At 35.2% G+C, this 16,717-nt stretch overlaps 1 protein-coding gene across 1 annotated transcript in view; it reads left to right on the forward strand.

Moving 5' to 3' along the window:
* The window catches only part of TTBK2 (tau tubulin kinase 2), an 81,813-nt gene that overhangs the window by 11,704 nt on the left and 53,392 nt on the right, over positions 1-16,717 (forward strand). The window contains exons 2-3 of the mRNA XM_041460033.1: positions 8,398-8,557; positions 12,361-12,508. Of these exons, the coding sequence (XP_041315967.1) occupies positions 8,489-8,557; positions 12,361-12,508 (217 nt within the window). The 5' untranslated portion in view covers positions 8,398-8,488. The remainder of the gene's footprint in view (positions 1-8,397; positions 8,558-12,360; positions 12,509-16,717) is intronic.

The raw sequence follows: 16,717 nt of genomic DNA on the forward strand, positions 1-16,717 counted from the left end.
GGGTGATCATATGCTTTGTGTGTCCTTTTATTTTTCCCTAGACCTCAGCTGCTGGCAGTAGTCAGGGACAGAAGATTGGACTAGGTGGATCTTTGGTCTGATGCAGCCTGTCTCCTCTTCTGGTTAGCTGTCCATGCTATCTGCTTTTCTCCTGTCTAACCTAATTTTTTTTTTCCTGCAGCAAATTAAGCTGTTATTTTTGGATTTGTCCCAACTTTAAATACCTTGTCCAAAGTTCCATTTTGGTTCTTTAATACCTGTCTTCCATTTCAAACCTTGAAGGACCTTGGATTAGGAGCTCAAGTTTCAGTCACTGTTGCTTGAAACCACCTTCAACTGCAGCTATAAAACAAGTGCATACTCTGACCAAGCCACATTGTTGACTGAAGCTCCTGTTCCTTTGTAGTTTCCAGCACCAATATTTTTTAGGGACAAACTGGTTAGGCAGTCTTAGATGAGATATGCCCAGCTCCTTTGTTGTTGTGTATTGTACTTGTAGATTTGATGTTGCCTGAGCCCATGTGATCATTGTGGAATATTCTGTGAACAAGAGAGACTTCCTGGCACTATACAGAACATCTCTCTATAGCCATGCCAAAATGAAGATGAAGTAGTAACTTGTGCTGCTTTGCTGGCAGTATATCATCTGTTTATTCACCTGCCTTAGTGCCACCTTCCTTCACCAGAGCCAGGCACCAAGCCATTTCCCACCTCTCCTGTCATTTGGCAGTGCAAAAGGACCCACTTATGTGGCTGGGTCCTACCCTCTGGTGCAAGGGGTGTTGACAGCAGTGTTGAGTTGGTCTTGGCATGAGTGTCACTGTGGTTTTTCATCTTCTTTTTGTGCCTGACTTTTTTAGTATTCTTGATCTTCTGCTGAAAAGTACAGTGCTCCTTGAACAACTGAGGTGTTACTGCATAAACTGTAATGTGATGGTGTGTCTGTCCTCCTTACCTCTGTCAGGGATTGCTGTGTTGTGTGGCAGGATGGGTGTAAGTTCCCCTCACTGAGGAGGCCTGTCAGAGTTTGGTTGATGTCCTGCACTGTGTGGACTCCCTCATGTTCCAACTTTATGTCAGCTAGGCTCCTTTGGAATCATCCTGCTTGGTGTAGTAGTTGCTGTCCTCATTTCACAGATTAGTGAAAAGAAGAGCTTTATTTAATAGCTGTATTGAAGGAGATGGCACAGCTATCTACTCACAGCCAGTGCCCTGTCTTTATCACAATACTGCAGCAGATTTAGTTACGTGCCGTAATGATAAGGATGCTAAGAGATCAGACATTACAGACTGAAAAAAGATCTTTTCCTGTGTTCTTTCTCCTGTTCTGCTTAGCAAGCTGTCAGGCTTCACTCACCATGTCTTTGTGATGTGCTTTAAACACTGATATATCAAGAGAATGCTCAGGTTTTGTTAGTGAGTCCAGGTCACTTATGGCTGGTGCTGCAGGCTGAGCACAATGCTGTGAGAGCAGTCATGTGGCTGCCAGCTGGGCTGCTTCTGTGCCACCGGCAGCCCTCTTGATCACTTGAATGCTGTCAGTGCAGACAACATTTTGCTATTCACATGCTGTCTATCTGAACGTCTCATCAAAGTTTCTCTGCCAATTTTCTTGTATTTTCCAAAAAGTTAAGTGTTATTCCCATTTGTAATTAGAGTTTGCCCTGAACTTTAGTAAGCATTTAGCTGCGTATATTCCCTTGTATCATTCTCACACAGCCCTTAGCAGCAGCTCTTCTCCGTAAATTGCTGTGTATCTATTCTGAAAAGTTTTGTAGGCTTTGGAAGAAGCTCTTCAGAGCAGTGTACTACTTGCCTTCTTGTCTCCTCTAGCTGTGTGTTGTATGCATGTGCTGGGCATTTATATTTTTCCTTTCTGAGAAAATGGTTTTATGAAATAATGTATGGTACTAGTCAAAAGTCAATAGTTTGGAGCATCTCAAAAGATCAATTTGTGTTATTCCTTGGAATATAAATGGTGAACTATTAATATTCTGAGTTTGTCCTAAGAGGATAACTTACTATTCCAACATTTCAAAAAACTGGAAGGAAAGATTTTAATTTTGCTGATAAATCCAGACTGTAATTAGTTTGATATTATAACACTGTGCCACTGTTTAAAATATCTTAATTGTTTGACTTCAAGCTGTCTTTGTTCAAAACCACACTTCACTACCACTTTCCTACAATGAAAATTTTCCTAGGATCTTAAAAAATTATTGTAAAACCTTGTATAATTAAGGTAATTACAGAACTGACTTTCCATTTTCAGGTTTCTTTGAAGAAGACTTGAGAAGTAAAACAAATTTTTATAGCAAAAATCCATGGTTCTAGCTCTATTTACATTTGTTGTTAATACCGCAACAGTCTTAGTGAATCTAAGACACAGAAATACAGCTTTTTTTTTTTTTTTTAAACAAGTGACACTTTTAGGGTTTTAAATTTAATTTTTGAGCAATTAACAAGGTTTCACAATCCTCTTTTTGATTTGGAACTCACTCAGAGTTGTGGGAAAAAACTGAGAATTAATTTCACTTCCCCAAGGGTTAGGTTTTCAAAATAATATTAAAGGCTTTGCACCTGAGGTTGAAGTTAACAGCTGGTTTCAGCTGAAAGCAACACAGTTGTCCAGCCCTTCCCTGTATCCCTACAGCTAACTTCTATTCTCTCTCTTTTTCTGACATAAGCCTTTGTGCTCTAGTGGGACTGATCAAATTAGGAAATTAACTCAAGCATCTGAAAAATACCATGGCAAAAATGTCATGGATTAAATAGAGTTTTTGATATATAACTCATACTAATTCTCCCTTGACTGAATTTTTCTGTTTTTCTAAAGGTAATAAATTACATTCTGTTTCTCTGATAGGTGTCACAACCATATAATCTCTCCCTATCATGTGCATGCAGATGCTTTCCTTTCTCTATGGCAAGATATAGAGTACCCCTTATTTCAGTTGGTCTGATCAAGAAACACTGAAGTTTACTTCAGTGCAAATGCTTTTAAGTCCAATTTAATTTTCAAGTTGTAAATTCTATTTTGGACTTGAAGAGGGTTTTGCGTGCCTAAAACTTGTATGGTTTTGCTACATGAATTAGTTGGTTCAGTGGAAGATAATACACTAGTTTGATAAACATTGCCTTACTTGGGTTTTCATAATATTTTGGTACTGAATTCTCTTGCAAACTGAAAATAGCGTGGTAGCTTGAAATATATATATATATATATTTAAAATAAAACTTGAAACTAAACGTTATATTTGTAACTCTATCTTCCAACTGAGAAAATTTCGCCACCTTTGTAATAACAACTGCAGAAGTTGCCAGAAGGAAATACAGACTCTTTGGCAATAGCACACAAGGCAGTTGGGAGCTTTTCACACCTGTAATCTGCAAATGGTGATGAGTATTTTTGGCACCCAAGCACTTGAGAAAGGAAAACCTAAAATTACATTGGTTCTGTGTTGAATTTTAAAAATGATTTTCTTCACAACCAGTACAGTTGGAAATTTAAGTCAAGGTTTTAAATTCAGTTTTCTCATTGGTGTGATGAACGATGATTTTCAAAACTCCAGCTCTTAATGGATGTATTTAGAAAATATTCAGGTTTAAGTGTAGGATGACTTTCTAGTTTGGATGTTCAAATAGATGCATTTAAATAATTTCTATCCCTAGAATTAACAATTTCAACATGTTATTAGCCTTTGTAAGACAGTGGACTTTACTGTAAATGTGGTGAAATTAGGACCTTTAAACACTTCCTGCCCTGATTTTCTCTTTATGCTGGCCTTTTAAAATGTTCTTTGTTCCTTAAGCTGTGCTTAAAAATAGAAAATACAGAAATGGAAACCATATTAGGTAGATTCCAGTTAATTTACTATTTTATTGAATGAGCTGAAGGCAGGCAGGTAGAACTCCTAGTATGCTCAGAGAGTTCCTAATAGCAAAAGGTTGATACTATTTCATAGTGGAGGCAACAGGGTGTGTATTCCTTTCTATGGAACAGAAGTCTGTGCTCCCTTGCTTTGTCCTGGAACTTACAGTACCTCCATTCAGCCAAAATTGTCTGTGCTACTTTCTCAGCCTTAGGTCTGAATTTAAACATCTATAAAGGCTGGTAAGCAGAGGTTGGCTTCAGTTTACATTATCTCTAAGGGAATTATCTACATGCACACAAATTACATTAAAGGATTGCCTTTTTTCTGGAAATTTTGCACTGTTATTTTCAAATACTATATAATGTCTTAGTGTACTTGGATGGAGTAAATTCATCTTTTCTAATGTGTAGTTAAAATCAGTTAAAGTGGATAGAAGGGTGTTAAATAACGGATGTCTGTACAGCATTCTGGATATTAGCTCTAATGCTCCTTTACCTGTTCTTGTTTTATACTGTAATGAGTTCCCAGCAAAGGTTTATGAGGAACAGTCTATCCTCACTGTGTTCTCCTAGTTACTCCATGACCTCTCACCTGGAAATAAATTTGACAGAGAGCTAATTGTCTTTCATTGTAGTTGTGTTGTCTTGAAAAGTGCCTCTGAAGTGAAAAACTGATCTGGTAAGAAAACTGATGAGTTCATGAATACAGAATTTAATGATATATATCACAATTAGAGTGGCTGTTACTTTTTTAGGAGAATTGTAAAGACATGTTTGTTTTGCTGAAAATAGCCTTACTGCCTCCTAAAAAACTGCACTGCTAAAGGGTTCATCTGCTGAATGAGTAAGGGAAAGCTTGCACCTTAACTGTGTGTCATTAATTATTCATCTGCTTCAGTAGAATACAGAACATGCTGGAGCTTTCTTAAAATTCTTAACAGCATTGTAGCCTGTTAAAGAGCTATGCTGAAAACAATGTATTTCAGTAATACAAATGCAACTGTATTTACTTTTATGAGTCTTTGATTCATCTGTGAAATGTGGAATGGGCCAGTCAGTCTGAATTCAAATCCTTCCAAATTCAGAGAAATTTCAGTTTCAGTCTTGACCTGAGAACCACCTCCAAAGAATGGATATTTATGTCTGTCCAAAAGTCCTTTAAGTCTCTAGTAATATCCTTTTCTTCTGTATAAATTTGGGAAAGGTGATTGTAATCAAAATTGCACCTACTAGAAAACATCTTATCTGTTACTAGGTAAGGAATATAAAGATATTTATCCACTGCAGTACATCAATAATTAACAGATTTTCAGATTATACAGTGTTAAGACCATTAGAGAACACATCAGAGCAATGAAACTCTGCCTAGATCACATTGTGATTAAGGTCTTTAAAAACCGTATTCTTGTAGCAATGCCTGAGTGTGAGAATGGAGGTGTACAAGCATCTGATAGTGTTGTGGTTTAGCAAAAGTATAAAGCATTTTCAGACTTAAATTAGGGAAATAAGACTTCTATCACAAAGAAGTAATATGAAAAACTTTTCTCCATATTAGGAATTGGTATGATAGAGTCTAATTCAGTGTGGATGTCTAACTCAATGTCGCTGTTCATACCACAAGAAAAATGTGGAGAAAGGGGAGGGGTTTTGAAGGAGGACCATATAAAAAACCCATGGCTATGAAGGAAGGCTTAAAGCTAAATGTATTAATTTACATGAAGTTAACAAAGTATGTTGAGATGTTTACATGAAGTGAAATGACTGGAAATGGAATTTGGTTACCAAAACTGTAACCAAGTTGTGTGGTAAAAAGTTAAAATGAAATGCATTAAACCTTGAAACAAAACAAGTTGTGTTTATTGTGAGGAAAGAAACATACTGGAACATATTAGCAGTGAAGAACATTTGGTGTCTTACATATTAGTGTGTGCTAATTCACTGAAAGGGGCTGAAGTTATGAAGTGGCCTGATCAGGCGAAGGTTTGGACCAATTTCAAGCCTTCTAGCCTTGAAATTTGTCGCTGAATCCTTCTTCTGCTTTACTTGAAGTCTTGAAAAAACCAGGATTCTTCAATTTGACTCCAACATGTTTGTAATGCTTGCAGTTAATTATTAGCCTTCAGGAGTAGCTTAGCACCTTGTCTTCAGGGGTTCACCAGAGAACTTTTCCCTCCCAGGCATGACAGTTCAATGGGTCCTGGTGTTTTATTGCTTTGAATACCTAGGTTTGATGATACAGAATAGATACAGTTGCTTTGTAATGATCTAGGATGATGAGAGATTTAACAAGGAATTAGTGTATTAGAAAAGGATTGAGGAATTGTGTACAAATGAAGATTTTGTTACCCTGGCCATGCAGATATTACATGCAGTAATAGAGTACTTCTACAACAATTCTTAAAATACAGGGTGGTTCTTTGAATGTATGTGTTGGACCTTTGCATTCTGGCCAGTTGCTGGTGCTCTGTCAGTCTGCTCAAGAATCCACAAATGCATAGCTTTCAGAAATACTTGTTAGAGTTGTGACTATAAATTGTGAATTTAAATGTATTTAAAAAAAAGTATCAAGTCAAGGCTGATAGCAGAATTAACAAAAAACTTTGAACAGCCATATCTTTGATTCAATAAAGCATCTACTTTTCCTACAGGTGATGAATTTTGCTCATGTTCGAAAGCTTCAGCAAAAATCTTACTTGCGATTTTAGATTTTGCTCTGGTGAGATGAATAGTTTAACTTGTTTTAAGCAAATATCAGGAAAAAATAAACCCTCTTGAAGTCCCAGTATAGAATTTTACAATTTATTTGTCAAGATCAACCCATGCTTCGATGTAACTGGCAGGTGGTGGAAAGAGAAACAAACATTTGAGTTAAAATGGGGAAAAGGGGAAAAGCCACTCTATGTGCTTTAAGCATATAATTTTGGAAATAGACCTTTTCCCCTTCATTGGTGGGTTTTTGTTTCATCTTTGTTCCTGACTGTGTTATGATAATTCTGTTAGAAAGGACAGTGAGTGTGGTCAGTGGTTAGTAATGTTATAAATGGCTCTAGTTCTTTTTAGAATTTTGACCTTATCTGCAGGGGAGAATTTACTATCACCAGTAGAATTTGAATCTGTTTGGTTCAACCTGATTAAATTGCAGGATGGATGCTGTTACTCACAATACACAATCTTAATTTGGTTTCCCTTCATTTGTTTGAATTAAACCAATTTAAGCTCTGTATTCTGAATGGACACTCCTTTACAGGCATGTAATCCACTCTTATTGGGTGTAAATTTAGATGCTCAACTTAATGTTTCTCCAGAGGGATTTGTTTTATCTGGAGTTGGTTCAACTGTCATAATGTCCAATTTAACCAAAAAGGTGTAAATATAATATGAAAAAGAAATATCAAAGAACATGGAAAACAACCACAGTTTCTGCTGTGTCAAACAAATGTTTGTCTTCAAAAGCCAGGTTGTTCAAGCAGCGGAGTGTTTACTAAAAAAGCATAATTTAGTCCCAGTAGTAAGACTGGCAGTTAGCCACATGGAAGGCCATACTGCTGATTTAAATCAGAATGATTTTACCAATTTTGCATATCATTTGTGTGCTGATTCAGGGAGAGAAGCATTGTTCACTTGCAGTCATGCTATTTTAAAAGCCATAGAAATGACCTAAAGCAAATATACTTTTCAAAGAGTATTGTCTTTAGATAAGAGGGCTTATACAAAGAGTTACATTTGTATAATTACACCAGTATAACAATAAGCACAGTTCTAGAAAAGCTCAAAGAATTGAAATAAGCTTTTATTTGGTTGTAGTATTTGCTGATGGGAGCCATTATGGATATGTTAGTCTCCAAAGTACAATTTTTTATAATACTGTCTATAATCCAATTCAGCAATGATTGCTAAAACCAGAAAATTAAAAAAAATAAACTGTCAAAATTACCAAAGACAGGGTTTTTGCCTTACCAAAAACAGCTGTTTATAGCCTGAGATAATTGTACTTAAGATGTATTTAATCAGAAATAATCCTAGCTATGTGAAACACATTGTAAAATGTGAAGTAGTCTGTATGCAGTGCAACTGAAATTTAAGTATCTATTTTTAACATTTTAATTTTTTGGTTAATATTATTTTAATGCTGTTATATATTACTATAAATTAACAAAACAATTATTTAATACGTTATCAATTAGGTTATTTAATTAGTTATTAATTTTAAAAAGGATTATTAAAATTAAGTTTAAATGTAATTATACCTTGCAGCAATTTGAAACTGCTTGTGGAATATGCCTCTGAAAATGTTTAAGTTCATTAGTTCTATATTGAGATTGGTATTGGAGATTCGGGAGAGAGCAAGTTGGAAAATTAAGGAAGGCTATCCTTGAATTTTTTTATGTACTGGAAACTGACTAAAATTTCAACATTACTTACTGTGGGATAAAAAAAATAGCTAAGGTGCTGGGTAAGAAACACAACTTTTGCTGTATTTCTTGTTATTCTGTTAATCACTGAGTTCTGCTCTCTTTCTGCAGTGACTGGTTAAATGGAAGCCATTCCTGGGATCTGGATGGTTTCTACTGACGCAGACTTTGCATAGCAGCTCCATCACCTCAGGAGGTTGCAATGAGTGGAGGAGGGGATCAGCCTGACATCCTCAGTGTGGGAATATTGGTCAAAGAAAGATGGAAGGTGGTGAGTATGCCTTCCTGCAATCCTTTATCTTCTTTGAAACATTTTTAGAAAGAAGTGGTTTGTGCTTTGTAATTAATTTGAAAAATCTTGTGAGATATATTTTGCTTAGTACTTAAATTAATTGTGAATGAGCTTTAAAACTACTTGTTTCTCTTACCCTACTTTAAAGAAAAGTTATGAGGATTTAAAGTGGGTTATTTTTTTTTCTGATAAGGACCTAGGAGAGCTCTTAAATCCCAGTGCAGTGCCTGATCCTAGCACAACTGGAAGAGTACTGTTAGTATATTGAACCCAATCAGCCAGTGATTATGTCAGTCCGTTTTGGAGATCAGTCAGAAGCCCTCCCCTGAAACTAGTAGGTTTGTGAGATATGTTACTCCTTATGGGAAGGTCTTTCAGGGCCTTGCTGCTCTTCCTTTTGTTTGTTGGATTTTATGGCATAGATTTATTCTCAGCTGATTTGTATTCATTTGATTGTATGCCAGCATTGGCTTTGCCATAAATAGCTCTGTTCCCTTTTGCTGTTCATATCCTTGATTTGCATCTTGAGGGAAATAGTATCCAGTTGAAGCTATTTCTGCTGGGAGAAACAGGCTGAGTTCTTGTAGCTCCTTCTCCATTCCTCTGATCACTTTGGTTTTTTTCACTTGGAATTTAAAAAAGGCCAGTTCACAATAGAACATTTAGAGTATCTGTGTGTGTGTGTGTGTGTAGTAGGCTGTGAATGGATTCTGAATTGCTCACTTTATATTATTTCAAGTTTTTTTGAACTGTAAGACACAACATGGAAGATAGAAATTCATCATTAATTTTAAATTAATAAGAGAGAATTGTTTCAACGGTCTTGTGCCCTATCTTTCAGTTAAATATGCAGAAAGCTGATACTAACTTTGTGGAGGAAATCTTTGTATTTCCTTTTGGGTAAATAGAACCTAAATAGCTATCTCTGGAGTATAAGTATTTGTAAAATATCTTCTTATATTTAATCTCAATACAGCAGTGAAGTAAAAACAGAAAGCATAATCTTGATTCAGATCAAATAGTATAAAATACCATTTAAAATACAATAATATACAAAATACAATAGACAATAACATACATATCACTAGCCACAAAACCACTTGTCTGATGTGTGCAACAGGGGCTGTGTTTTCTTCGGGTTTATTTTCTTTCCTATGTAATGAAGACTGCTGATGACATAAGTGTCTTCTGGAAAATTTTGAAAGTAGGCTGAAGTTCGTTTCATGTAATTATACATTTTTACTTACATGTTTTCCAGATATAGTATTACAGGAAGATGAGTGCCAAGTATTTTCTGTGGGTAACTCTTCAATTTCTTATCTTCTGTAGCAAACATTAAGGATTTCTTGATGGCATGTAAGGTGATAGACTTCCTGAATTCAGGATTTCATAGGACTGTCTCCCAGCAGAAGAAACTGAAATGCAGTTTTTGGATTTTTTTGCTGCTGAGGACCTTGTTCATTGCAGTTGTGAAAACCATATCTAAAATTTTTGGACACGAACATTTAAAAAAAAATATGTTCAATTAAATTTAATTTCAACCTAGCATTATTTAGGGTTATTCTATTTTGAAAAGTAAGCATAAAAAAATTATAAAATATTTTTTCCCCAGCGACAGCCCTCTTCTCTAGTGGTGTCTGTTAGCATTCGCTTTTATCCTTTGTTAATGCTTTTCTTCATGCCTCTTTTTTGACTTTGAAACATTTATTAGAATCCCGACTTGGAGAGACTTGCTTGTAATGATAATTGATTTTTTATATCTTTGAGAATGACATTCAATATGTAGTGTAAGCAAAGGTACCAAGATAAAACTTGTTGGAAATTGTATGCTTTAGCCTGGAAGCGTATAAAGGCACAGAAGTCAAAGAGAGAATGGAAAGAGTTTGGGGTGTGAGATCCTGAATGCAAAAAGAGAAGGCTGAAACGAATGAACAAAGTGGGATATTGTAATGCAGATGTAAACAAGGGCAATGTGGTCCTCATCAAGGTAAAAGATGTTGAGCAGGTGTGGTAGGAGACCAGTATGGCTGAGTGGTCACCACCTGTGTGAACTGGCAAGCAAAATGCAAGTGAACAGAAAGTGGACACAAGGATGGGCTGCCCAAGATTACCATGGAAACGTTGCCTCTGTGTGATGAATATATGGGAAAGCCAGAGCTCAGCTGGCAGTTGTGACTGGTGAAGGATGTGAAAAGCAGCAAGAAAAGCTTCTGTAGGGATGCTGGCAGCAAAAAAAAGACCAAGGAAAACATGGACTCATTGTTGAATGTGTGTGACTCGGTGACAAAGGACGTGGAAAGTATTTTTTTCTGCAATCAAAGAGAGGTTAATTTGGGCCTGGAATTACTGAGTGGTGTAATTATTGGGTGTATGTTAATGATTCTGGTATACTTTAGCTGAGGATATAAATTGATCTGTTTATTTTGTTACGGTGTTTGTGGTTTTGTTTGCCTTAAATTTCTTTTAAGCACACATGCAGAGAAACAATGCTTTCAGAGGCAGTCTTTCGTGGTCTGGCCATTTTTCAAAGCTGATAAATGAAGTTAGATGACGAACATGTCTACATTTGTAAGGGGGTGAGGAAGGCTGTGTCACCTCTTTTCTTTTCCTCTCACCTTTTTCACCATGTATTCTCGCTGGTGTGCTTGTACTGTGCTGAACATTGATGTGTTATCTGTCATCTTCTAATTTATTTATAGAGTCTAGGCTATTTTAAAAAATGTTTTTCCTGCTCAGTCAAATGTCTGATGGTGTTAATTAGGAGACATTAGATTACTTTTCAGAATCTGAAGATAGGTCAGCATATTGCTGCTCTCTAGAACCCTGGACAGTTTAGATGACATTTTATGCAGTGTAGTCATATAATGTTAGCAACTGTATGTTTTCAGATGACATTTAGAAAACCATGCTAGTCTTAGGGTAAGTTCTTTTTTGGCTCCTTTTCTCTTTTATCAGCTTTAGAGTGTTAGCCAGGGGAGGCATTTTGTGAAACAACATTGACATTTTTGATATTGAAAACCAAAGTAGTGTCTGTTCCATGTGACCACTTAAAGCAGAGTGAAAAAAACAGCTGTTAATATTTGCTCTGAAGGTAGTGCAAACTAATTAGTATGCCATGAGCATTCTTTTTACCTCTTTCTTGCAGAGATGAAACTTTTAGTGCTGCAAGTTTCTTGAGTCTGTCTGTTAACAAGAATGATATAGGTGAATTGTAAGTGAATGTGTGTAACAATTGAGATGTATATTCAAAGATAATCTTAGCCATTTCTCATATTTATGATTTAGCTGCTGTGTGTAAGTCACTCCATATAATAGAAAATACTGTCTCTTTTCAGGAAGTCCAAAAACTTGTATGACTTTATACTGTTATTGTTCAGTGTATTTCTGAAAAGAGAAAAAGATGGTGTATTTTAAAAATGTCACTGTGCATTTGTATTTGAAGATCTCTGGGCTGTGTGTGACTATTTGAGGAAAGCCTTTATTCAGCATGCTGACTTTGCCCAGATTCATGCTGGGAATTCTACTGCACTCTTCTATTATGTTATATACAATAGTGCAGATGGGGATCAGGTGTGTTCTCTTCCAAACTGGTTAGCCATACCTTGGTCAATTATTCAGTAGGTCTTTTATGTACTGAAGGATATAATTATTATTTGAAAATCTATTTGTAATACAACAGGGTTTGCAGTATGACAGGCAGAACAAAGAAAATAAAACAGCAATACTTCTTTCTTCTCCACTCTTTAAAATATGTTTTTGTTCTTTCTTTTTCCCCAATATAGTTGAGAAAAATAGGAGGTGGAGGATTTGGAGAAATTTACGATGCACTGGACTTGCTTACTCGGGAAAATGTTGCACTGAAGGTCGAATCAGCTCAGCAGCCAAAGCAAGTGCTGAAAATGGAAGTAGCTGTGTTGAAGAAGCTGCAAGGTAGGGCTACACCTTGGATATGCAAGGAGTAGAATGTCAGTGTATCTTCTTTAAAAAATAATTGTAATCATAATAATATTTTTAGTAAATATTTCCTGTATTCTTCATGTTCTTGGTTAATTATTATTAAAAGTGGAATAGAAGCTCTTTCAGATTCTGAAAGTTTTTGTTACAGTGAAGCTTTTGTTTGAAATGGGATGAAATGAAAATTAAATGAACAATAAAAATAATTCAATTGCTGCAAAAATCTTGGCACAGATTTACTTTATTCTGAATCCATATCTTCTCTTTGTTTTTTGCTCTAGACTTTGTTGTTATTCTTGTTTTTATTTTTTCTTCTAAGATTTTATTTTTCTGTACTATGTAGCATTGAATATTTGAGGGTTCTTCACATAGCATATGTGTTAAGAATATTTGTTTTCTTTGCTTGCAGGTATTGCTGAGAATTCTGATATTGAAATAGGAAACATACTTAAAAAAATTCCCATGAGCAAAAGCCTCAACTTTAAAGTACTGTAACTTGTATGAGAAAACTACTGGCATGTAAAATCCTGAAATACTTCCAGGATTCATATCCTTGAACCAGAGTTTAAATAGTCAAACTTTCTGTAGCTTTAGATACTTTAATGAAGCTATCAATACAGAGAAATATGCAGTGGCTTCTCTTCATTGCTTTTTACAACACAAGATTACAGAAAGAAAGATTAAACAGTGACTTTTTTCTTTGAAAATTATTATTTTTAATCTGGAAGATTTTGAATAATACATGCATTCCTGTCAGCAGCCCAGTTTTTCCGAACTCTTACTTTGGATAAAACAAAGTCTGCATGACATATGGTGCAGTCTAATGTGCTGTAAAGGTCACACTGCAGCAGAAATTGACAGCCTCTATAGATTTAAGAGGGCAAGCATGTCACATGTTATGATGGTAACAAACTGTTCCTACGCTTTTATCTGTTTCAAAGATTTCACTAAAACATCTAGTATTATATAGCTGATCAGGGAGATTTTCTTAGAATTTTAAAGTTTCTAGTCCAAAGATGAATAGTAAATTTCAATATTGCCAATTGAAAGTTTGGAAAACATTTGTCAGGGTTCTTGAAAGAAAGTATCCTAAAGACCGTGAGTTTTGAAGAACAGAATACTCCATAACTCCTGGTGTTTTTAAAAGCTCAGACTTAATTTTCCCAAGACTTTGTGGTTTTTTTTCTGCACACGTGAGCTTGATTCTATTTTACAATGCCAACGGTCCTTAAAATAGTATAGATGAGACAACTAAATGATAAGGAAATTAGTAGAGCTGAAAGAAAACACTGCAGTTTGGCAGCACTACAATGCCAATGTATTTATGAAAACATGACCTTATATAGGACTGTGTAACTGGAGTGCATTTTAACTTTCCACTCTAAATTACAGTATGGTGAAGTTTCAGTTAAGATATTAGAAAAGGGATTTTTTTCTTAGTCAAAACTTTTTTTATCTTTTGAAATACTTGTGGAAAAAAAATTGATGAAATAATAAAATATTTATGTGTGAAAATTTGCCATAGGGCCTTACAGAAGTTATACTCTCAGAGGAATAGTTAGGAAACTATAATACCAAACAGCCCAAGTTTTCCTGCAGAAGAGTCTTTGGTTCTATTGAATCATGGGAAACATCTAGATAGAAGGAACAGAACAATGAAACATATGACCAACAGATCCACTGAGACAAATAATCCACAAAACATATAATCCAAATAAATATTTATGTTATTTATTGTCTCAGTATTATTTCTCTGAGCAAATGATAAATGGAAGCTTTTGTATAACTGAAAACCAGATTTTATATGAGGTCTTTAGAAATAAAAAAAAAAAAAAAAAAAAAAAAGTTGGTGGTAATGTGATGATAGTAACACTAGAGGTGACCTCCAGTCATTGTTGTGGAAGTTTACAGTTAACACTGTAAGCAAACTTAGTGAAGAGATGGGTCACATGAACCTTTTGCATATATTGCGATTTATAATTTGCACAGATACGGTACTTTAGTTTTACATGCAGCTTTTTTTATCCATACTTGGAAGGTTTTTTATTAAATAAGGTTATGGTAGAGACCATTTTAAGTTTAACAGGAAATCTTTGCTCCTAGGAGCCATTTGCATTAATTTCTTTACCTTCACAAGTTTTCATTTTGAAAGAGCTAAAAATGTGAAGCATAGGGAAAATCAAGAAATGTGGAAAGAATGGTGAAAACAACTTTATAATTGCTTCTTAAAGATTTTTATTATTATTCTTTAATGATTTTTTTATCATGTAGAAATTAGTCTTATTTTTAACAATTTTTTTCTGTTCATGCAGATTTAGACCAGGTGAAATTGTAAACAGTTATTTTAGGATATTTTTGTAACAACTTTGTATTATCATACATCCTCTGAGACCAACTTTTATCTTGTTCTTCTATCCCTTTTTGGTGTGTGTGTATGTATGTATGTGTATATATATAATTACTCTCCTTTTCTCAAAGGGCTTAGGTTCTCTTCTTGCAAGTGTTCTAGTTACATTGGGCATAGAGAGGAAGGAATAGAATTGTCATGAAAACCCTTTTTATTTCAAATATTTGAAAAGCTTCCTCTGTAATGAGAGACAATGAACTTGCAGTGTTGATGAAGAATTTCTTGATGTGTTGATCTGAATTTTAAAAAATACTGCACAGTTTGTGGAGTATTATAAAGAAACAGACTTTTAGAAGAGAATAAATGAACAGGTGTGTTCTTCTAGTCTATACTAGACCTAGGCACATTCTTAGGGTTATAAACATGTTCTTGAATGTATCTGTACTAGAATCTTATTTCACAGAAACTGTGAAACTGATATCAGAGTAGATGTTGGCAGAAGTGTAGGGATGCACTATTTCTCACCATTCTTTACTTTCAGAAACTTTTGGAATTGAACTAGTGTGGTCATTATTGCGGGGGTAAAATGAGTAATAACTATGTGGTATAATGAAGTATATAAAAGTAGTGACTTTGTTTATGGTACAGTGACTAATGAAAAACTTAAAGAAGTTCTTTTTAAGACTCCGAGCTAGCAAAACATGCTGGAATATGTGAGTAATTGTATGACTTCTCTCTTAATTGTGAAGGAGGACTAGACTCACTGATACGGCCATTTATTACAGCTTAGTCATCAATTACATCTTAATTTTTCTTCTCCCTGCTGTCTCCTAATTATTGTTGCAGAATATTGTTTAACTCTTTAAGTTCCTTATTTCTGCTTTTTTAAAAAAAAAGAAATGTACTGCAACAGATGGTTGTTTTGTTTAACCATGTTGTTAGGCCATCTGTTCCCACAGTCAGATGGGAGAAGACAGATTTATCACATCTCACTCAGTGAGAGTGAGACTCACTCAGTTGGTTTCTGTCTCACACAACCTTACAGACTTCTCCCTCACTCATTTACAGCTCTGGAGTGTAATTTAGCGATGGGCTGTGTCTGGTGTAGGCTGCAAAGCTGCTGTAGTGCTACAGTGCAGCAGCCTGAGGAATGGCACACAGGCTTAGCACCCTCCCTAGGAGATTTTTCAAGGGCAGAGTTATTCCCTGCAGCCTATTAACATCATCTTCTTGTCCTGCAGCTCAGCAGTGTAGCTCACAGGTGTAAGGAAATATTCTTTTCCTGCTGAGGGAAAGGCTGTAGTAGGTGTGTATAGCCCCACTGGAGTGGTGGAGGATCATTCTATTTGAATAAGGTATTCAGGTTTTACTTCTGTCCTTCCTTTTTCCTCAATTTTATATAAAGGTTTCAAGGAAGTTTACCACACAAACTGAGTTGGTGCTCCAGTCAAAATGGAATTTCTCTGACTAATCTGAGTTTTAGACATTTACTGCATTTGTCAGATAAAATCTGACTAATATATGTGTCTCTGAAGATGTTCCTTCAGAATACCCACAAATGGCTGTAAAATTAATCATAAATATTTGAGATGAGACTTCATTAATGGAAACTGCAGCAATGAATATACAAAATTTCATCTTGATAAATTTTCTACGAATCCTTTTTCTTCATAAAATTATACTGTCTGTAATATTGCCTGTCTTACTTGAACAAATGGGTAGAAGGAAAAAGTGGAGAAAAAACAGCGATGCTTAAAGTTTAGCACTTACATATTTGCAGAAATGTAGAGATGTCTTTTCAAATAAATTATTTTGATGAATCCTGTCAGATTATCTTT

Source organism: Pyrgilauda ruficollis, unplaced genomic scaffold, assembly GCF_017590135.1.
Source record: "Pyrgilauda ruficollis isolate IOZ18807 unplaced genomic scaffold, ASM1759013v1 scaffold14, whole genome shotgun sequence".
In the NCBI taxonomy this organism is placed as follows: domain Eukaryota; kingdom Metazoa; phylum Chordata; class Aves; order Passeriformes; family Passeridae; genus Pyrgilauda; species Pyrgilauda ruficollis.